The following is a 23052-nucleotide window of genomic DNA, read 5'->3' on the forward strand; positions in this document are numbered from 1 at the left end:
GGCAAATACTACCGCCTATTGTCTCATCTTGCATGATCGTGTAATCGAATACTGTCCGTTGTCGAACGTAGTGCGCAAAATCATGTAAATTACAATATCAGCAGATATTGCAATATAAGAGGCACTGATGTACCGCGCTAAAATACAGATTGCTCCGTCGTTTCGTCATGATCGTACCAACGTTTGTCGATCTGCAAGGATTCGTCGTCGGGATGAAATTTGTCGTAAAGGAGGTGGCGGTTCTAAGAAACGGGGCCGTTCTGGCGCATTCCTTTTTACATGCCCCATGCCATGGAATCTCCTCACAACATCCGATAAGTCATGCGCTTCCTGGTTGATTGCAAATCACCATGGACTACGATTGGAAGACGGAAACGTGCCATACAGCATGGCGAAACATCTAATTACATCGGCCGTGCTTGGAGAGGGTGACGAGACGTCGACTCTTGTGTACGTCAAGGGATGCCAGAAACGAGAATGGCTGGTGGATCTTCTTGGGAATAAAGCGAGAAAAAACCTAAACATTGAGACTTTGGATCCAGATTACGAAGATATCGAATTTTTAAATAATCTAGATGTTACTAATACTATACGATGCGGAAAACATGTTAAGAATTGCGCATTACAAAATGTATTAAAAATATTTAACTGGTGGTCACAACACCAGAAATAATTATGATTCTTTTAAATAATCTATATATGTATATATAAATGTTACAATGTTTTATTTCCTTTTCCCACATAGTTTGTAGTATAATATAGATGTTTTAGTTGTTTGATAATTGTTCAAAAGCTGTTTTAAAGATGTTTTAGTTGTTTGATAGTTGTTTTTAAAGATGTTTTAAAGATGTTTTAAAGATGTTTTAGTTGTTTAAAAAATGTTTTAAAGATGCTTGATGGTTGTTTTAAAAATGTTTTAGTTGTTTTTAAAGATGTTTTAGTTATTTGATACTTGTTCAATAGCTGTCTTTTTTCTCGCGAGGATTATTTTCGCATAACATAATATGCCGCAGATAAATCACGCGCATCCTCGCTTCTCATTTTATTCGATAGCGGTTCAGAGTATCCACCCGCGATTGCAAGATGCAAAGGTAAGTAGAAGATTATTTTTCATGACAGCTAGTTTTTGATAATATAATATGCCGCAGATAAATCACGCGCATCCTCGCTCCTCATTTTATTCGATAGCTGTTTAGAGTATCCACCCGCGATTGCAAGATCCAAAGGTAAGTAAAAAATTGTTGTTTCATAATAGCTAGTTTTTGATAATATAATATGTCACAGATAAATTACGTACAACCCTCCCTCTTCATTTTTTCGATGCCCTATAAATTGAGCTCGGGCTAGAGCGCGGTCAGTATAACGACCATTTTGAGTAAAAGAAAGTAAAGGGCACATTAAGTAAAAAATGGAGTACATAGAAGTATTTTTCCCAAGGGACATCATGGTACGGAAATGTGACAAAGTGTAGTGACATATAATATAGAGTTTTTAAATATATTTTTTTTGTTTAGTGGATGTGGCCGCGATGGGTGCGGCGCTTTTTAAGAATCGAGGTGCAGATGGAGGACTGGTGGGTGCGGATCCGCATCCCCCGAGATTACGTGAGTATTATTTTTTTTCTTTGTGCGTGCGTGCGTGCGCGTGTTTTAAGACAAAATTAATATTTTTTATGTTGATTTTACAGCCGCATATGGATTACATAATACCGGGTTTTATTAATATTGAATACATGCGGTGGCTGCGAGAGGAGAGGCGGGCAAATCGAGAACTGCAGGACATATTGTGGGAGCACAACCAATTCGATATTTACGGATTACGACGACTCTTCGGGGAGGACATTGAGGAGGAGGAAAAAGAATACTGGTATGCCAATCGTTTTTCCAATATAAAATATTAAATCTTTATCTTAATCGTGTTATTGCATTGTGTGTTTCAGGTGAAGAAGAATTTTCATGCCACTAAGCCTTATAAAGTTTTTTTTCATTACTATTATTTTATTATTATTATATTTTATTATTTTTTACATGACAAATAAATAAGTACATATATAATATGGTTTAAAAAAATTTAAATTATTTTTCCTTTTTATTTACCGTTCCTCCTATTCCATGTACGCTGTACGCTAACAAGAAGACGCGCGCGACTAAGAATTGTTTGTTCAAAGCTTTATTAGGTTAATGCAATGAAAACGATTTATATTAGAGTGTTAACATGTTAAAACTGATTTAAAATATTAAAATATATAAATATACGGAAAAAGAAATCTTTTTTGTTTTCTTTTCATTTACCGTTCCTCCTATTCCATGTACGCTGTACGCTAATGAGAAGACGCGCGCGAATGGGAGAGAGATAACGGGTGACGGGAGCGCGAGAGACCGCGCGCGAGGGAGAGAGATAACGCGAACGGGGGCCGGGAGCGAGAGAGACCGCACGAACGGGGGAGAGCGAACGCGAACGGGGGACGGGAGCGCGAGAGAACATCTACGAGGGGGAGATAACGCGAGCGGGAGCGCGCCGTGTGACGTCACTCGGACCGACGCGGCCGTTGTACGCGGACCCCCCTCCTCCGCGGCGCGCCAAAAACGCGAACGCGGTTCCTTTCTCCCCCTCACCCCGCGGCGCCCGGGAACGCAAACGCCCCCCCCCCTCCCGCGGCGCCCGAGAACGCGAACGCGGTTCCCCCCTCCCCTTTACCCCGCGGCGCCCGAAAACGCGAACGCGGTTTCCCCCGTGGTATCCCCCCTCACCACCCTTCGGAGCACCCGGGTTAGAACCGGCCATTCTACCCTACTCCATTTGGATAATAGATTTGTGATTAGAGACTTCAAAAACCTTTTGATACCAATTATAATTTAAAAAAAACCTTTGCAATGAATCCGATTTATGAAAAATTTTAGCGTGGTATCCGAATAATTGACTTTCACAAGGAAACTCGACGTAACATCAATGTTCCCCGCATTTCTGGTATATAAGACTGTTTTTTCTTGTTCATGTGGGTCTCAAACAATTTTTTACGGTGAACTAAATTTTCGCAGGGAAGCCAAAAATCGAACTTTTTTAACATCCTCCTTTAATTTAATATGGTCATATATGATTATATAAGATTATATATAAGGACATATATATTTAAATAAGTTTCAGAAAATTATTATATATTTTCAAATGTTATTTTTTAAGTGTGCCACTTTATTATAAAAGTGGACTCCACGATACAACTGATACAAAAATTGTGCCGCTCCATAGCCCGAGACAGTATCGTGTCTTTTGATACCGTTCTTATAACACTGTTTGTTAAATTTTAAATACGAGAAACAGATCCCATCGAATGCCATCTATCGGATATTTTGAGATGCAATATCTGATCTGATCATATGTAATCTTATATGACTATATAAGTTCATATATGATTATATTATTTTCAGTTTAAATTATAAGATATGTTTGCAAAATAATACGATTAATATATTTATTTATAAGAACTATAATATATATTATATAACAGTTTTTTTCACGAATTATTATAGGTAATTTCACTGTTTACGAAAATATTTAATAAAAATTAATGTCAATTAAAAAAAATTAAGTATCTTATGCAAAATTAGAAGAAAAAAACTTAAAATAGCATAAGCAATGAGAAGTGCCGTTTTCAATCGAAGCCGATCTTGGTGCTTAATAATATTTCACAATATCAATTACTATTAATTACATTTATCAGTTTTTTAAACTGCGTGCCAATATGGACTTTGTCGGACTTAAAACGCAATTGTGTAAACTGAAACTAGAAGTAATATCTCATATTAATTTGATTGTCAAGTAAAATAATATACTAGAAGAATATTTATAACAGTTATACAAACTTATATGGATAGATCCGAGTATACGTTCATATATGATTATCTTTAACCTTATAAATATATTTTTACATGATCAAACATGATAATATACAAGCATATAAGACCATATATGGCTATATATAAAGTTATATTTAAAGAGGTTTTATGGAATATACAATCATAAATTTTCATTTATAATATTGTTCAAGATTATATTTCCATTTCTTATATGACCATATATAATTACATATTTACTAATATGAACAAATAAGAGGTATTTTTTTCCGGGTATATAATCATATATGCTTATGTATGGCCATATATAATAATTATATACTATCATATATAGCCATATAATATTGTTTAAGGTTATATTTTCTATTTCTTATATGATCATATATAATCATATATCTACTAATATAAACTAATATGAACTAATATGAACAAATAAGAGGTATTTTTTCCCGGGTTTTTAAACTTTTATTCCAACACTAAATGCATTTTTCAAGACGTTAAGTAACTGCAAGTTTTTTTGAGAAGACGAATAATGTTCTTTGCGTCCTCCATCACGATCATCCCAGTGAGCTAGCCAATTACCAATCTTTAATTTCAATGATTTTACATTGTTATCTACAGGACAGTATTTTATTACTGCAGCTTCAAAACATTTAAATAACATAGTGGCACTGAAATTAAGTTTCCCTATTTCTTTTTTCTTTCAACCTTGGCCAGAATACTGTCCTTGAACATCTTTCTTAATGATTTGTGGAAGAATCTTATGTATGCAATCTTTGACATTAGAAAAATCAAAACACATCAATAACAGAATATCCATCAGCCTTCTTTTTGTCGCGTTTGTTCTCAATTCTTTCTCGAATTTAAGAAAATCAGAGAGTGTCTCAATAGGCAAATTAATCTCAAGTTTCTCCTTCAACTCAACTCTAGTACCCTGTGGTTTTTCATGTATTTTGATATTTGCAATAACCATTTTTATTTGCTCGCACCGAGCTTTCACATCATACTCTTCTTCGCTTAATAAATCCCTTTGTCCATGATAATCTGGAGATTCTTAAATTTTTTATCAAAATATGTCGTTAATTGGTTAAATGTCTGGTATCACGAGTTGTAAAATATCATTTTCTTTGTTCTCATCTGCCTTTCTGTCTAATTGTTCCGTATGATTTTTCTCATCATTATCAGATACGATTGCAGTACTTCCACTCAATGCTAAATTGAAAAACAAAATTATCAATGTATTTAATGCGGATAAAATGTAAAGAAAAATGGTAATTTTTCTACTACAATTTTATTCTTTATATATTTTAATATTTCCAGAAATAGAAGAAGGTATGGACCGATGTTCCACTGACAAGGGAACGGTCGGAAGTGTCCCTACCCGATTTGGATGCGCTTTGGATATGTTGTTGAGCATAAAAAAATATTAGACTCGTATTTTTTTTTTGCTGCTTATCTCGACGTTTATTGGTTGAAAAAACCCGATTTGGAACCTACCCGATTTGGATGCGCTTTGAATATGTTGTTGAGCATCAAAAAACATTAGACACGTGTTTTTTTTTTGCGGCGTATCTCGACGTTTAGGGGTTGAAACAACCCCTCGAAAATAACGGATTTTATAGTTTTTTGCGAATATCTTCGAACATGTAAGGCGTAACGACAAAAAATTTGTACGAAATGTTTATGGCTTTTTGTGCTCTTTACAATGGCGTAATCAGATTTTTCAAATTTGTCACATTTTTTAATTTAACTCTACCCCCACCTATTATTTTTGCCAAATATAACAATTTTTCCAACGCAAATTTAATGGCGTCAAATGCCAAATACATCCATGTATATTTTTATCTCAACATCTCGTATACTCGCAACCTGTCGCGTCGCGTAAAAGAGTCACGGTCGGTCTCTCTCCGCGTATACTTGGCACGAGACACTACAGTGTCTCTTGATTATGATACCATTATTAGATTTTTGGCAAGACGAGATGATATGTGGTATAGGCGTCGCGCTGTAAGTAGGTGTTGCGTTATTTCTGTTCAGTTGCGCCGTACGCTTAAAAATTTCCATTTCAACTCCGGGACAACCGAAAGCGCTGATGCGAAGGTCAGCACTAGGCACTGACAGCGAGGAGTTAACGCTATTTCGATAGCGACGAAAATAAATAAGCAGGAAGTCCGGAAGGTTAAATGGAGTAGGGGAAAGCCTTCGCGTGTTCTGAAGGAAGGCACGGACGGACGGCAGAGAGATTTGAGTCGCTGAGCGAGAAGTACATAACGTAATTTGGAGAGAGAGAATCATAGGTGCGTGCGAGATATGTAGATATAGAGAGATAGATCGGTCGAAAAGCCTTGCGGTAAAGTAACGAGGGAATGTTTCCGGACTATATGTATATTTATAAAAATAAAGGACTGTCGTTATATTGAATCACAAGATCGTACACATCTATATATCGAGTGCCATTTCTTATGGAATATCAAGGTGTCATGGAGTTCCTCGATGATCGATTGCAACTGTGAATATCGGAGGCATGCTTGGACTTTCCTCCCTAGGAAGGAAAGTGGTTACTTTCCGCCCGCTATGCCGCCCTAGCGTGAAATTAGTCACTTTCGCCCCTCTCTAGGCATGAAAGTCGAACTTTTCATTAGTGTTGTAAAAAATATCGTGTGCACCTCGGATCAAAAGCTTTTTCAGACTCGTGTGATTTGCCGCTCTCGCCTTTGGCTCCGGTGGCAAACTTCACACTTGTCTGAAAAACGCTGCTTTCTCTCGGTGCACAATATACTATAGTAGGTGCTTACAACGTGACATTTTATGAACAAAAAAAATTATATAGTCACTGGCAAGACTGGCAAAGATTGAGTAAGAGCTGAATAAAAAGTTATATTCAATATCAAAGAAAAAAGTAACAAGCGTAAGAAACCAATAAAAGTTAACAATAAAAATGCACTTACATGTTCACAAAACGACAGCGTACAACACAGTTCTTTACACTTCAGACTTATGATCTGAAATGCTTGCTTTTCGGAATTATGACACAAGCAAATGATATTCAAATGCGTGAATTTGGTTGTTGATTTTGTTGTGCCGTAACCGGGATAGTATATTATTGTAGCGGTTAATGTGACGCACGTGTTCGTTCAGATTATGATTTGCGACTGCCCGCCCAATCTTACAATTCGGCGGTATTTATAATGTCGGAGTCGACATTCCGTTGCTAGTCTAGGACTCTCGAAATAGCGTTAACCTCTCGCTGTCAGTGCCTTGCGCTGGCCCTTGCATCAGCGCTTTCGGTCATCCCGGAGTTGGAATGGAAATTTTTAAGCGTACGGCGCAACTGAACAGAAATAATGCAACACCTACCTACAGCGCGACGCCTATACCACATATCATCTCGTCTTGCCAAAAATCTAATAATGGTATCATAATAAAAATACACATGGATGTATTTGACTTTTGACGCTATTAAATTTGCGTTGGAAAAATTGTTATATTTGGCAAAAATAATAGGTGGGGGTGGGGTTAAATTAAAAAATGTGACAATTTGAAAAATCTGATTACGCCATTGTAAAGAGCACAAAAAGCCATAAACATTTCGTACAAATTTTTTGTCGTTACGCCTTATATTTTCGAAGGTATTCGCAAAAAACTATAAAATCCGTTATTTTCGAGGGGTTGTTTCAACCCTTAAACGTCGAGATACGCCGCAAAAAAAAACACGTGTCTAATGTTTTTTTATGCTCAAAAACATATTCAAAGCGCATCCAAATCGGGTAGGTTCCAAATCGGGTTTTTTCAACCAATAAACGTCGAGATAAGCAGCAAAAAAAATACGAGTCTAATATTTTTTGATGCTCAACAACATATCCAAAGCGCATCCAAATCGGGTAGGGACACTTCTGACCGTTCCCTTGTGAGTAAATAAAAAACTAAATAATAATGATAAAAAATAGGTGACGTGAAATCAGGACTTTCACGTTTACTTGTGTCAGATCGAGTCTCATCATCATTTTGAGTGGCCTGCACTTGGACACGGTACATTTGGACACCGTTCATTTGGACACGGTCATTTCGACACGATCAATTGGACACCATTAATTTGGACACAGTTCATTTGGACACCGTTCATTTGGACACGGTGCATTTGGACACCGTTCATTTAGACACGGTGCATTTGGACACGATCAATTAGACACCGTTCATTTGGACACGGTTCATTTGGACACCATTCATTTGGACACGGTGAATTTGGACACAGTTCAATTGGACACGGTTTAATTGGACACGGTTTGTTTGGACACCGTGTATTTGGACACGGTTTATTTGGACACGGATCATCTGGACACCGTAAAAAATACGGCCTGTGCAGTTGGACACCAAAATGCGCGACTTGTGCAGTTAGACACCGAAATGCGCGACCTATGCAGATGGTCATGAAAATGCGCGACCTGTGCAGTTGGACACCAAAAGGGGCGGTCTGTGCAGTTAAACACCAAAATGCGCGATCTGTGCAGATGGACACGAAAATGCGCGACTTGTGCAGTTGGACACCGAAAGGTGCGACCTGTGCAGTTGGACACCAAAATGCGCGGCCTGTGCAGTTGGACACCAAAATGCACGACCTGTGCAGTTGGACACCAAAATGCACGACCTGTGCAGATGGACACGAAAACGATAGACAAATTAATCATAAATTATGTTAATATTATTGCATCCCTACTCGTCAATATATCCTATATAATATATCAAAGTAGGGGAGACCGGGGCTAAAAGGTCAACGGGGTTGAAGCGTCAAATCAAATATCTCGGAACCTGTATATTGTGTGAACTCGCTATTAACATTGTAAACGCTGCTTATGGTACCCATGTGACCAACGGAGTTTCGGCAGGTTACCTGCCGTATTATGATTTTTACGAGGGCAAACGTGTTTTCGGAAGGTGAAAGTTACATTTTCTGCGCGTGGAAATTTTGTAATATCTGCAATAATATTTGCTCTCCAAATCTCGAGGTACGTAATTATAAAGAGTAATGCATGCTGAACACGAATCCAGTGTAGTTTTTTCATTATCGCTGATGTCTAATATTTCGTGGGCGATCAAACCTAAAACTTGTGTTTGGGGCTAATCGGTCAGTAAGCAGTCCAGATGCATTTCCAAGGCATTTCCGGGCATTTCCAGGCTCATTGCATATGGAATATGGATGAGACGGGAATTACAACCGTTCAGACACCGAATAGAGTCATCGTACGTCGAGGAGTGAAACAAGTCGGGCGAGTGACTTCTGCGGAAAGAGGAACACTCGTAACTATTTTTTAATAATGTTTTGCATAAAAATTTTAAATAAATTTTTATATTTTTCTCTTAAAAAACAATTATTAAAATGTATCCTATCATTTTTCAGGATTAGATGTACGTATATGTATTGAAAATGCAGTGTGACGTTTAAACCCCGGCATTTTTGAGATTTCAATTTTTCCACCGTTGTCGTTTTTGCTCAATACCGGTTAAACAAAGCGACATAGACAAAAATTTCCTATATAAATTTTGTAGCTAAAGGTTCACTCTTTACAGTGGTATACCACATTTAACTAAAATTATTTATTTTGTTGTTAAAAATCGGCACCAAAAAAAAACTGACCTTTTAGCCCCGGTCTCCCCTACATGCGTGGACGAGGGGGGGGGCCAAGCCCCCCCTGTACTTACCCCATGGTCGGTGTGAGTGAACCTAGGAGTGTGGGCGGGTTTTGCCTCCCCCCACCCCCCCATGCACCTGGCGGTGTGAGTGGCGTTGCAGTGTGGGCAGGGGGGGGCTTCGCCCCCCGCACCTCCCCTAGGACACGCCTTCGGCGTGCCCGGGTAGGAAATGTACCTCGCTTTAAGCGTGAGCGGGGGGGGCTTCGCCCCCTCTGCACCCCCCATGCACGCGCATTTCGGTGTCCAACTGCACAGGCCGCGCATTTTCGTGTCCATCTGCACAGGTTGCGCATTTTGGTGTCCAACTGCACAGGCCGCGCATTCTGGTGTCCAACTGCACAGGTCGCGCATTTCGGTGTCTAACTGCACAGGCAGCGCATTTTCGTGTCCATCTGCACAAGCCGCATTTTTTACGGTGCCCAACTGCACAGGCCGTATTTTTTACGGTGTCCAGATGATCCGTGTCCAAATAAACCGTGTCCAAATACACGGTGTTCAAACGAACCGTGTCCAATTGAACCGTGTCCAATTGATCGTGTCCGAATGATCGTGTCCAAATGAACGGTGTCCAAATGCACCGTGTCCAATGAACGGTGTCCAAATAAACGGTGTCCAAATAAACGGTGTCTAATTGATCGTGTCCAAATGATTGTGTCCAAATGAACGGTGTCCAAATAAACGGTGTCCAATTGATCGTGTCCAAATGACCGTGTCCAAATAAACGGTGTCCAAATGTACCGTGTCCAAGTGCACCTCTCCCATCATTTTGGCTATCATCAGATACATTTTTTTACGCAAAGCTAAATTAAAAAAATTGAGAATAGTTTCAAAAATGTAATTAAAATTAACCATTTCTTCATTCCCATTGAAATTTCTAGTATTAGTATACTAATATCTCCAAAAATACAACAAAATACGAATGCTTTATCCCATAATTATCCTACGAATAAATGAATAAAAAGAAACTATGAATAAGAAACTTCTAACACAAAACGAAGAGCTGCACGTTATCTAACATCGAAAATTATTTTAAATTTTATTTAGAGATATCTGTCGTTTCTTTATTTTTTTAAATCTTCTTCCCTTCCTCGGACAAAATATATGTATCAAAGAAAATTTGAAGTGTTAACTTTTCAAAAAAAGAAAAAAATCAAATTACATTTATTTTTAGATTTGCTTCTTGCTACAGCTAAGGAATCGGCACTCGAATCTGAATTAGGTTGTTTTGACTTCCTTACATTTTTAAACTAAAGTTATAACATTGTGATGCATTGTCATGAATATAACTTTGAGAATGTTTTTCTCAGAGCACTATCTTTCATGAATGACGTGTTTCGAAGAATATTATTTGTTTCACTTGCACTAACAATAAGTACAGTGGGTTTGACTGTAACTTTTTGACACTCTATATCTGAATTCATAATATTTCTGCGTGTGTAAGCTCTTTCCAAACGCTCCTCTGCTTTTCCCCAGTCGTCTAATAATTAAGTACATGAAAAAATTAAAAGAAAAAATAAATGAACAAACCTATATCTCAACTTAGTTTACATCTCTGCAATCTCTATTTTTACATGCTGCAATTTGTATTTATTTTTACCAGCATGACCAAGAATTTTAGCTTTATATGACTTCCAGTGTGCTTCAGGAGTTTTTAATATTTTAGTCCACTGTTTTACTAAACTCCAATCCTCTTTAGGAGGGTATTTTGAAAACCATGGCTCATCAACTCTTGAATGAGATACCAATGTTCCAGGTACAAGGTCAATGGGTATCTTCCTAGCTTTTTTCGATTTTCTGAATTGCAAAATTGCAAAGGTAATTATTTAGTTTAGGGGCCTCGCCTCAAATATCGATGAAATTATGCTCAATCGACGCGTTTTTGCACGAAACGAAAGAATCTGGCAGAAAAAAGTGTCGCTCTGCCCCGCGACGCGAGATATTAAACGTTAAAGTTGACAGGAATCAGGTTATGATTCCTGTCATACCGACGAGATATAGCAACACTGAACATGCCCTGCGGCCACATGCGCATGCTCAGTGGTCGCACGCGCATGCAAAAGTGCGCCAATTTGAAATGTATGTGTACGTTACAAGTACCAGCACTGCTTAGAGATACGTTTCTTGTGCTCATTTTTTATGTAGTACCGTTTTCTACATCAGTACATTAATGTTTCTTTATCAATATTAATGTCACTACCACATTCACTACATTTAATTGTAGATGTTAGATCAATTCTGCGGAATGACTGGTCAATCATGCGGAATAATCAAGCGTCTTAATTCAAGCAGTTAGGTATCACGCTGGGAGTTTGTTTAGTTTTATTATGCGGGGGAAGAAAACGGACTTGGAAAAATTAGCGGGGAAAGAAGACCCTGTTGAGCTTGACTCTAGTCTGGCACTGTAAGGAGACATGAGAGGTGTAGCATAAGTGGGAGATGGCAACATCGCCGGTGAAATACCACTACTTTCATCGTTTCCTTACTTACTCGGTTAGGCGGAGCGCGTGCCCCGAGGGCTTCGTGCCCCGGCGGTCACGGTGTTCTAGAGCCAAGCGTGTCAGAGTGGCATGAGGCCTCGCGGCCGATCGCCGTTAATACTCCCGCGTGATCCGATTCGAGGACACGGCCAGGCGGGGAGTTTGACTGGGGCGGTACATCTGTCAAAGAATAACGCATTTGTGTACTGTTTATACACATGTGTATGATACATGTGTATAGTACATGTGTATAAACTATAACGACGACAACGATGTCCTCACGGTCTCGCCGGCCGTGGAGGAGCGCGCCGTCGCTTTCCTCAAATATATTTCCCGAAAGTCAACAAGATGGTCACTCGACCAAATAATTCTCTCTATTACGGTAATGGGCGCCAGGTGCGAATACGCGCACCACGTTACTCGAAATAAACGCGAAGTATCTCAGGGGTGTGGTCCATACGCGAGACCGCGAGTGGGTCCCGGATGCAGGGAGGAGAGGGAGCGCCGCGCAATCAACACACAAAAACAAAATCAATTCAATAACAAATATATTTAATAAGCCAAGGAGTATGGTCTTCCGCAGGATTTCTTGTGCGGGGCGATACGTTAACGCGGGATGTACCTTACGCGACGATACTCTAACGCGACACACTACTCTGCAATATTTTAACGCGACACGATACTTTACGCAAGACGGCACATTGACGCGGGAATAATACGCTCCTACGGGCGATACATTTTACGCAAACGATACATTAACATTACGCGGACCGAGACATTAACGCGAGCGATACTTTACACGGAACGATACGCGAACAACGCAACGACACACGACACGATACAATACGCGAACAACGCAACGACACACGACACGATAACCTCCCTCACAACGACCGCGAATCCCTTTGGATTACGCGAGTCCCCGATTGACCCCGCGATTGACCTCGGCCTTCACGCACGAAGCCTTGCGAGGTCCGCAATACGATAACACGATGCCCCGCACGCCGCGACGCGATCACGCGGAGGCCACGCTCCGGCCCCGCGATGATACGGTGCCCGGTCGTGCGAAGAGCACCCCGCCTAGAACGGCTCGATTACGCCCGGCGCATCTTCCCGTTCGCGAAACGACAGCCCGAAACTAAACGCATCGCAATCACACGGAATATCACGAAACTAATCACACGGAACGAAACGACTCAAATTACGAAACGCTGACTGTCGGCGGCCGCACTTCCGAATCCCCGAGACGGGCAGTACACTCTCGTTTTCTCGGCCGGGCCCTCCCGCGGTATTTCTCTCGATACGCTAACACGGATACATTCTCGCGGCACAACGCGACTCCCGGGAGGGCCTCGGTATCGCAGCGATCTTACTTTGGATGCGTGAGCAGTGGCCTTACAATGTCCTTCGCCGGCAGCCTTCTTCCGGATCGCTCGCAGGGGCTGGGTGGCACCGTTCGCTAGCTCGGTCCGCACGACAGTAACTCGCCCCGGTCCGGCAGGACCACGCTGGGCCCGCGCGCCTGCGCGCTGGGGGTGCACCACTGCCGATCGTGCGATCGCCGCGCCCGACTTCCGGCGCCTTGCACAATCGCCGCCTCGCGCGCCCGCCGCGCTCGACTCCTGCTGCGCCCTCCCGGGCGCCTCTCGCAGGCGCCTCCACCTACCGGCGGGTGTTTTAAATCCGCATCGAGTCCGGCTGTCCAGGCCGCGACTCGAGGACCGGTCCGTCGACGACCAGGCTGGACGGGCCATGGCCTGTCGACCGGTGGCGGAATTCCGGTAGTGGTGTCATCGTGGGACGGGGACCTCCGTCGGGGCGTCCCCCTCCTCGGTCCCTCCGTGTCCCGGGCCGTCATCTGTTGTTGCGGGCTACGCGCCCCTCGTGCTAAGTGCTCGCTACCCCGGCTATGGGCCCCAGCGCGACTCGACCGTCGGCCGATCTTCCTTGGTGAGTTTCCGGCTGGCCACCTGCATAATCCCGCGGTGCGACTTTACGTCGTTACACGAGTCCTTGGCCATCCGCTCCGCACCCTCGCTCCTAACCTAGAAGTCTTACAAATTTTAGCCTACGATAATGCTAACGCCTCGCCCGCTCGGGTGGAGGCACCACCCTTGACGCCCACCTCGGCCGAGCTACCATCTGGGCCGGGGACGTGACTAATGTCACGTCACAAAACAGTACACAAATAGGCGGGGGAGGGGCTCCGCCGCAGGCTCCCCCGCATAAAACTAAACAAACTCCCAGCGTGATACCTAACTGCTTGAATCAAGACGCTTGGTTATTTCGCACGATTGACCAGTCATCATCGTTCTATCACCAGTCTATCACGTTATCTTGAAATTTGACACAGAATTTGCTGTGTCAAACTTCGCATAACACTGCTCGATTTTCTTGTGTTCCATTTTCATGACACCCAAACGTACAGTTATACAAATAAATGTAGAATCACATGTATTAATGTTATCAAATTGAAATTTTAACCGAAGATAGAGTATGAATGTAGCTTTCGATCTACTGCAGTCTCGTTTTTACAGTGTTTCCAGTTGTTGAGAAAAAAATTCAGTCTCATTACTTTTTAAACAAACCACGCATATCTCTTCAGACTCTAAGAGCGTGCTACAAGCAATTCTTTCTAAAACGAGAAAGAATGGTAAGTCTCATCTTATTTGGAAAATTAAATAGCTAATACTGGATCTTGAGAGGATTGGCAAACGGGACAAACGGATATCACTTTTCTGGATTCCTGCCTATATGGGCATCAAGGGTAACGAGAGTGCTGATTTGGCGGTTAAGGATGCCGTTGTCGCGCGTTTGGATCTACTTTTTCACAGTGATATAAATGCCTTTTGGAGGGATGTACTTTTTTGCAGTTTCATGTCTGGGCCAAAGTAAGAGGGGCCCAAAAGGGTTTTTTTTTATATATTACTTCTGCGATTATTGTAAACCAACAAGAAAATCATTATAGGTAGAAGGGCAACAGAAAGGGAATTGTACCTATTAATAGACTTAGATCGGGACACACCTCTCTGCCAGAAAGCCTTTGGAAACATGATATTATTGATTCGCCGCTATGTGATTGTGGTGAGGCAAATCAGTCGACAATCATGTGTTTTGGCAGTACCCTATCCTTGATAACGTGAGAGTCACATTGCTTAATGAGATTTCTAAGAAGATCCCTGTGGTTCCTTACTCTTTCTGGAACAGTTCTTACACTCATTGGAGCCCGAAATTGTATTGGCATTAGCGGAGTTTATTGGTGCTTGTTTATTTAGAATTTAATAATCTAAATTTTAAGAAAAAAAATTATTTTTAACTCGCGACACTTGGGTTTAATTGCTCTGTTAGTTTATTTAATTTATCGCAATTCTTTAATTTCCAACATTGTGTGTATTAGATATTCCAAAGATGCAATGTACACTAGTCATTATCTAGTTTTAGTTCTATTTAATTCTTAGTTAAATGCGGCGAATAAGATCGATTATTTATTTATATAAGTTCTAATAATGATCAAGATTGTTTCAGTTTTGTTTGTATATGTATATGCGATATTCAGGCGTTTTGTTTGGTATTATTCCAATCAGATAATATTTAATTTTTCTGAGCTGACAAGGGGAGGGCACGACGTTGCCATCCCCGATTTGGCTAAAATTTTACGTACGTGCAGTGCTTAAAAAGGAAGTCTTATGGACCAAGCCGTAGGATGCACTTCTCAAGCATTTTCGAGAAAAAGCGATTTGAATATTTGCGTGCATCACTAGTAGCTTAACAGTTTACGAGTCTCCAACCGAAAGCGTGGCGCAGCGGGCAGCGCGCCAGCTTCATAAGCGCGAGATCGCTGGTTCGAGTCTCGCTGCTGGCTCTTTTTTTAAAATGTTTTTTTATATATTCAATATTTATGCTCTGATTTCCTGCGACTCGGGAGCTATGCGTTCTGTTTTTTTTTCTTCTTTCAAAGGGAGTGAGAGAGAAAGAGAGATTTTCATACTTCATACTTCTATTCTTTTTTTCAATTTTTTTCAAAGAGTGATCGGTAGAGAATACTGGTTGGAAAAGGTTATAGTAGAAAGGATGAGTAAATCAAGTAGGTACTGAAAAATAGAAAACTTCATTATTTATTCACATGTGTGCACGCGATATTTATTACTTATTAATTGTCAGAAGGCGATGAATCAGTACATGAATCGGGATGATATTCATCGTAAAAACATGGAAAACAATACGTCATAAAACATCGTGCGCATCGTATAAAAGCTGCTTTTTTACAAGCACAAGGATTTTTGAGAATGTCAGTGGGGAAACATACTTCATTTACGTTCATGAAAACTTCTCTTTCATCGGAAAGTTTTGCAGCGAACCACGCGTAACGCAACATTTTCGAAAATACTGGTGATGACAACTGATTGTGAACGATCGATTGAATTTTTATACAATCTTCCCGGGATGCTATCTCGCGATTTTGTTCTATAAGGTGGGAACAATTTTGTAGACGCTTTATAAAATTTTTCACTTGTCTGTAAAAGTATACATCGCAAGGCTGAACAAGAGGCGTGCACTTCGGAGGAATAACTTTAATTGTACACGTTCCTATACTCTCGTCATTTTGAAAAATTTCATCATACAAGCTTGGATTCGTTTGACCTCCCCAAGAATCTATCAACAGCAGAAATTTCTCCTTTCCTACATATAATAATAACGTTTCTTTTAAAAATTTTGTGTACAAATAAGTCGTAAGATTTCCCGATTTTGATGACGTTACAACGACGTTTTTGTACTTTTTCACCATTTCGTCCACACGTTCCTGTACCCTGGGTCCAAAGTTTCCTGTTGATTCTTGCAAACATACAAAAACTAATGGCAACAATTTCCCAGAGAGAGTCATCGCATATTGCGCTGTATACGAATGTGTTATTTTATTAATGTTGTGTTTCTTGACGAGGACAGTTTTCGACCCTTGTTTGGCAAGACTTCGGTTGAACGTCGATTGATACTGGCAGCCTGAAAAAAAATATATATATGTATATTAATTTATTAACATAGAAAATGATTTTCTCCGCAAATTTCTTTTTTTTTCAAAATTACCTGTTTGATCTGTATTAATGACAAAATCTTTATCGAAATGTGGGATGAGAGCTCGTGCTTGGATACGGAAAATCTCTGCAGCGGCTAGTGTTTCTTCTAATGAAACTGTTTCCCTTTCGCTGACGTACTTCGTGATTTTCCTTTGACGGATTTTGTGGTTTCTCTTGAATTTTTTTACCCATGATTCGGACGCTTTAAAATCGAAATTGGTGAATTGACTTGCAGCAGTTAAAGCCCATTGCTGTAAATTTCTCGTAGTGACTTGCTGAAAGTTCTCTCGAGCCTCGACGAAACGATCATAGGTCCAAGAATTGATGGTAGAATATTTGTCGATCTTTGTTCCTCCATGTTTAATATCTTCTTCCCATCTTTTCAAGACCCGTAGGCTTTTCAAGCGTAAACAACCTTTTTTTTGTAGGGTCTTTAAATTCCATTTAGGATGTTGCTTTGCGATATTCACGACTTTGATTTTGTAATCGAGATCAATATATTTCGCCACCTTCTTCTTTTCCTCCTCCACTACAAAATCCTCGTCATCCTCATCAACATCGTCAACCTCGTGGAAAACATTCTCTTCGTCAATCTCGTGCAGTAAAATAAGCTCCTCATCCGTTATTAGCTGTTTTTCACCAAGCATTTCGACAGCACCATGGTACAGTTCTTCTCCGATTAACATTGCTTCTTGAGAAATTGAAGAAGACGATTCCGTCGCGACAAGATCATTTTCGAGAAGAAGCTGTTCGAAATACACCACTGCATCTTTCAACCGTGTTTTCGCAACATCACTGTGCAGCGAATTATCGTACACTTTACTGTCCGGTGTTGTTGACAAACCGGGCACTGACTCCATTTTAACGTCGTGTTGTTATACCGAAAGCTAACTGTGAAATGACGCCTGTTTTGGAAAAATTTCTGCTGTTGATAGATTCTTGGGGAGGTCAAACGAATCCGAGCTTGTATGATGAAATTTTTCAAAATGACGAGTGTATAGGAACGTGTACAATTAAAGTTATTCCTCCGAAGTGCACGCCTCTTGTTCAACCTTGCGATGTATACTTTTACAGACAAGTGAAAAATTTTATAAAGCGTCTACAAAATTGTTCCCACCTTATAGAACAAAATCGCGAGATAGCATCCCGGGAAGATTGTATAAAAATTCAATCGATCGTTCACAATCAGTTGTCAGCACCAGTATTTTCGAAAATGTTGCGTTACGCGTGGTTCGCTGCAAAACTTTCCGATGAAAGAGAAGTTTTCATGAACGTAAATGAAGTATGTTTCCCCACTGACATTCTCAAAAATCCTTGTGCTTGTAAAAAAGCAGCTTTTATACGATGCGCACGATGTTTTATGACGTATTGTTTTCCATGTTTTTACGATGAATATCATCCCGATTCATGTACTGATTCATCGCCTTCTGACAATTAATAAGTAATAAATATCGCGTGCACACATGTGAATAAATAATGAAGTTTTCTATTTTTCAGTACCTACTTGATTTACTCATCCTTTCTACTATAACCTTTTCCAACCAGTATTCTCTACCGATCACTCTTTGAAAAGGATTGAAAAAAAGAATAGAAGTATGAAGTATGAAAATCTTTCTTTCTCTCTCACTCCCTTTGAAAGAAGAAACAAAAAACAGAACGCATAGCTCCCGAGTCGCAGGAAATCAGAGCATAAATATTGAATATATAAAAAAACATTTAAAAAGAAAGAACCAGCAGCGAGACTCGAACCAGCGATCTCGCGCTTATGAAGCTGGCGCGCTACCCGCTGCGCCACGCTTTCGGTTGGAGACTCGTAAACTGTTAAGCTACTAGTGATGCACGCAAATATTCAAATCGCTTTTTCTCGAAGATGCTTGAGAAGTGCATCCTACGGCTTGGTCCATAAGATTTTCTTTTTAAGCACTGCACGTACGTAAAATTTTAGCCAAATCGGGGATGACAACGTCGTGCCCTCCCCTTGTGAGTTAAACATTGTAATTGTTTTATTATTATAAGTGCCATCAAAGATGTAATATACATAGTTAAGTGTATGTATATATAAGCGCTATAATGTAAGTACTAGGATATTAAGCAATGATATATAGTATAACAATTAATACTAATGGTGGTTGCGTAACAATTGAACTCCGACAGAATATTTCCGATAAAATATCTCGGACAAAATGTCCCACCGACAAAATATCTCACGACAAAATATCTTGCTGACAAATAATTTCACAAATATAACAAATATAACAAAAATAATTTAACATAACTTTTAGGGCCATTCTACAATACGTCACAAACGATGGCAACAGCTAGTTGAAAAGTGTTATTTCCGGTTGCGCTTTTCAGTTGCGGTTATCAAAAGAGAGTTGGTAAACTTTTAATTTTTTTGGCGACAGTAACTGGCAATTGGCATTTAAAAATAACACTTTTCAACTAGCAATTGCCATCGTTTGCGACGTATTGTAGAATGGCCTTTACTGAAAAATGGACATTTATTATAAAATAAGTAAATGCAATCGATATAATAACGACTCGATTAGCACACAAGATTACCATCATCAAAATTATAAAGCAATATTGTTGGCAATTTCACACAGATACTCCAAAACATCGGCAACATGATAGCCAAGCACAACATTTTTCAAGCGCTCATCGTAGTCAACGTATTTTTTATGTTTCAGATTTTGTACGTTACGACCGGCGCGATTTTGCGCGAATAGTAACTCCATATTACTTTGCTCGCTTTTTAAACGTTAATAAACTTGCCAATTGATGCATGACTAATACGCACACGTTGAAAGATCGATGCCAGCCTTCTACCGCGTTATTTGTTCTAGGCAAATCACTTATGACTGCATTATAGGAATTCTACATATAAATAGAAAAGTAAGGGGAACGGCGCCTCCTATGATCCAACGCACCAATCCAAGTTGCCTCGAAATACTCTAGGACACTTTCAACAGAATCATTTTCCTCCTTCGAAAATTACTCCGATTGCGTGAGAGTCTCAAGAGCATTAATAACATCGTCTTCCGGCACAAAAGTCAACGCGATCAACATTTTAAGGATGTATCACGTGTACCTTCCCAGCAAAAAGTACAGTAATTTGATAAATCCAATATATATCGGTTGTATATCATAACAAGGACATTAATATTACTGATTTAAGTGATTTTAATCATTTTTTATAATTACTAACCGCGTATTTGTAAATATTCTTAATAGAGGTTCAAAACTTTTGGTTGGGAATGTTCCCTAAATCCAACTGCTAAAAACAAAAATTATAAATATATAATCTGAATACAGACAAAAAGTAACGGTTAAATATGATCAAAAATATCACGCAATAGTATAAAATATTATTATAAAATGTAAATAATACGCTGAATACAAAAATAAAAAGAAAAAATATCGAGCGAATAACACAAGAAGACGTGGCAACACCTCACTGTTGATATTACTTTTAACTATTGGCTGCTCTGAACGCCCGACCGGTAGTACCCTTCAATATCATTGACATACTGAGAAAAGTGGGGTTAGTAGTGAGGTTACAAAAATATTAAAGTGTAATAAAAACTCATTTTTAAGGTATAAGGGCAAATAGACATCAGAGGCCGTATATAAACATCGACTGAAAATGTCGGAAGCCGGCAACGAAAAGGTGAAAAATCTGTAGTTACCAAGCGCGCAGTGCAACGTTGCCGTGTTTTTAGGGTTGGACGCCAAGATTTGTGAGAGTGCTGCAGTTTTTATTTTTTTTTCTCAGAAACTAGTCAGTGAATCATCGTGAAATTTATTGAGAATCTGTGCCAATGTATCCTCTATACACCGTAATATTTCCAAGAATTGTTCTCTATTTTTTCTTTATATTCTAAATGCATATATTTGATAACCTGTCAATCTCCATAAGAACTCATACGAAATTAAAAAAATTATAACTTTTAAACGGGTTAGACAATTGATCGCAAATTTAACACAGGTTTTTGGGATATACCTATTGTTATGAACTGAGTTGAGTCCTCTGAGTCTTCAAGGGAGGGCGCTGTAAGGGAGGGCGCTGTAATGGAGAGCACCGCTTCCCTTCTTTACCTTTTCCTATCTACAATATATACATGGTTTATGTTCTTCACGTTACTTCTTCTCGTAAACTTGATCGATCGATGCACATACTTTCGCTAGTTTATTCAGTTAACAGTTTTCAGTTTACAATTCTTTTCTAAGCATCGTTCACGTATTACTGTATTTTCGGACACAATAAATGTGTATTATTTTCACTCTACATTTGTGTCTCAAATTATTCTGAAGATCGCATACCGACTCGACGGAGGAACAACACCTATAAGTGCACAATCTCTGTAAATTTCAGATTCATCCCTCTATTTTTTGACTTAAGCGATATACATCAAGGCGAAATTACTATCTTTCCGGTAACGCACTTGTAACCCAGCCGATTGTACTTTCCTCCAGACACATTGCCCGAAATGAAAATGACAACCACTTATCTCAGCGTCCGGGAAGCATTTACCAAAAGCTGATGCAAAGCTCGATTCGAAATCGATCATGAGCCGACTTGGCTTCAAACGAGATTCAGCACTTTTCAAGAACGATATAGTACTATAGCGTACGTACTTTCTTGGTTATTAAAAGCTAAGACGTACACAAGCGGATAAATTTTACCCGACACACAGCCATAAATGGTGTATAATTGAGCGAATAAAGTGAGAACACTTTTAAAGGTTCTCATCACCCAACCACAACTTAGAGCGAGCCAGAATCTTCAAGTTTTCCACAGTACCAAAAATTAGACATCGATCTTTGCCACCGTTATCGTGCAGTAAAAATTAGTCACCCCCCAGAGTTCGCGTGAAAATGTCTGGTAATATCAAGCTCTCGCCTGATTCAGAATTTAGCAACTGAGAAATAACGGTTGCTCGAGATCGCTGTACCACCCGAGCAAGGGCAGAAGTAGACGGGAGTTCAGCAGCCGCACCGAAGGACACATTCGAAGTAACAGCACCAATGACAGCACTCGTATTTTCATCCGACTGTACAGCTCGTTTCTTCAAACTTTCGACGGCTTTTCGTGCTTCAACTTTTGACGTCTTAGCGGCATAATTATGCTCCGTTTCGTCTAATATTTTTCCTATAATATACCAAAAAGGTTTTTGCAATCATAATACCACAAAAAACGGTGCAAAAAACACAATAAACTGTCACGTACCAGAATGTGTCTTTGAGCTCGTATGAATTCGTCCATGGTAATTACTGTTTTTGTATTCTACGCAACGCCACAAAACATTCGATTTAGTTTCACGAACGCTAGAATACACAAAACCATTGTGTACGAGAAGAGGATTTCTTTTCTGACTAGTTATAAATGTCAAAGGCATAATTACAGTCGGACTGCTTTGGCACACGATCGAGTGACTACTAATAAACAGTTAGAACATATCACAACACTTCACAGCACCATGCCGATACATGATAAGTACAATCCACTACAAGACTATACGATACAATAACCCTGTACAATCAGTAATAAGAATATTTCATGCAGGGAATTATAATATATATTTTCGTGATTTTTATATTTTATATTTTCAAAGATATTTTGTCAGAAATATTATGTCGGAGAAATATTTTGACGTGATATTTTTTCCGCGTTATTTTTTCCGTTATTTTGTCGGACATATTTAATCGTGCTACCACTAATGGTGTAATTTATGTCAATACTTAGTGTGCGCCCCTACCGACAAGTTGTTCTAATGCTTATCTATAGGTCATGTTTGTAAACCTGTATATGGCGACCTGGTTTGTACTTTATCGGTCAGATGGCATTGCCAGGACCTCTTTTTTAACCAATAAAAAAAGTTTTAAGATAAATGTACTTTATTCTTATTACGTTTATTCACATAATTTATCGCTCTAAAATATTTGTTTATAAAAGGCTTTTTA

At 39.6% G+C, this 23052-nt stretch overlaps 2 protein-coding genes across 2 annotated transcripts in view; one reads left to right on the forward strand and one right to left on the reverse strand.

Annotated features, from left to right (window-relative positions):
* LOC139779989 (uncharacterized) overlaps window positions 1–23052 on the forward strand; it is a 235646-nt gene that overhangs the window by 27875 nt on the left and 184719 nt on the right. The gene's annotated exons all lie outside the window — the stretch shown is intronic.
* On the reverse strand, window positions 15827–17948 carry LOC139779986 (uncharacterized). The gene is made up of 2 exons (XM_071718526.1): window positions 17099–17948; window positions 15827–17014 (listed from the first exon to the last, which is right to left on the reverse strand). The coding sequence occupies exons 1-2, from the start codon at window positions 17946–17948 to the stop codon at window positions 16167–16169; spliced, it is 1698 nt and encodes a 565-aa protein (XP_071574627.1). The 3' UTR covers window positions 15827–16166.

This window comes from Temnothorax nylanderi, unplaced genomic scaffold, assembly GCF_030848795.1.
Source record: "Temnothorax nylanderi isolate EJ_2023f unplaced genomic scaffold, tnyl_v1.0 TNYL_tig0254_pilon, whole genome shotgun sequence".
Classification (NCBI taxonomy): Eukaryota; Metazoa; Arthropoda; class Insecta; order Hymenoptera; family Formicidae; genus Temnothorax; species Temnothorax nylanderi.

Excerpts from the sequence above, each read along its gene's own strand:
- LOC139779986 (XM_071718526.1), bottom strand. The coding sequence starts at position 17,948 with ATGGAGTCAGTGCCCGGTTTGTCAACAACACCGGACAGTAAAGTGTAC. Across the intron at positions 17,015-17,098 it reads CATTAATACAGATCAAACAG|GCTGCCAGTATCAATCGACG; the intron begins GTAATTTTGAAA and ends ATTTTTTTTCAG.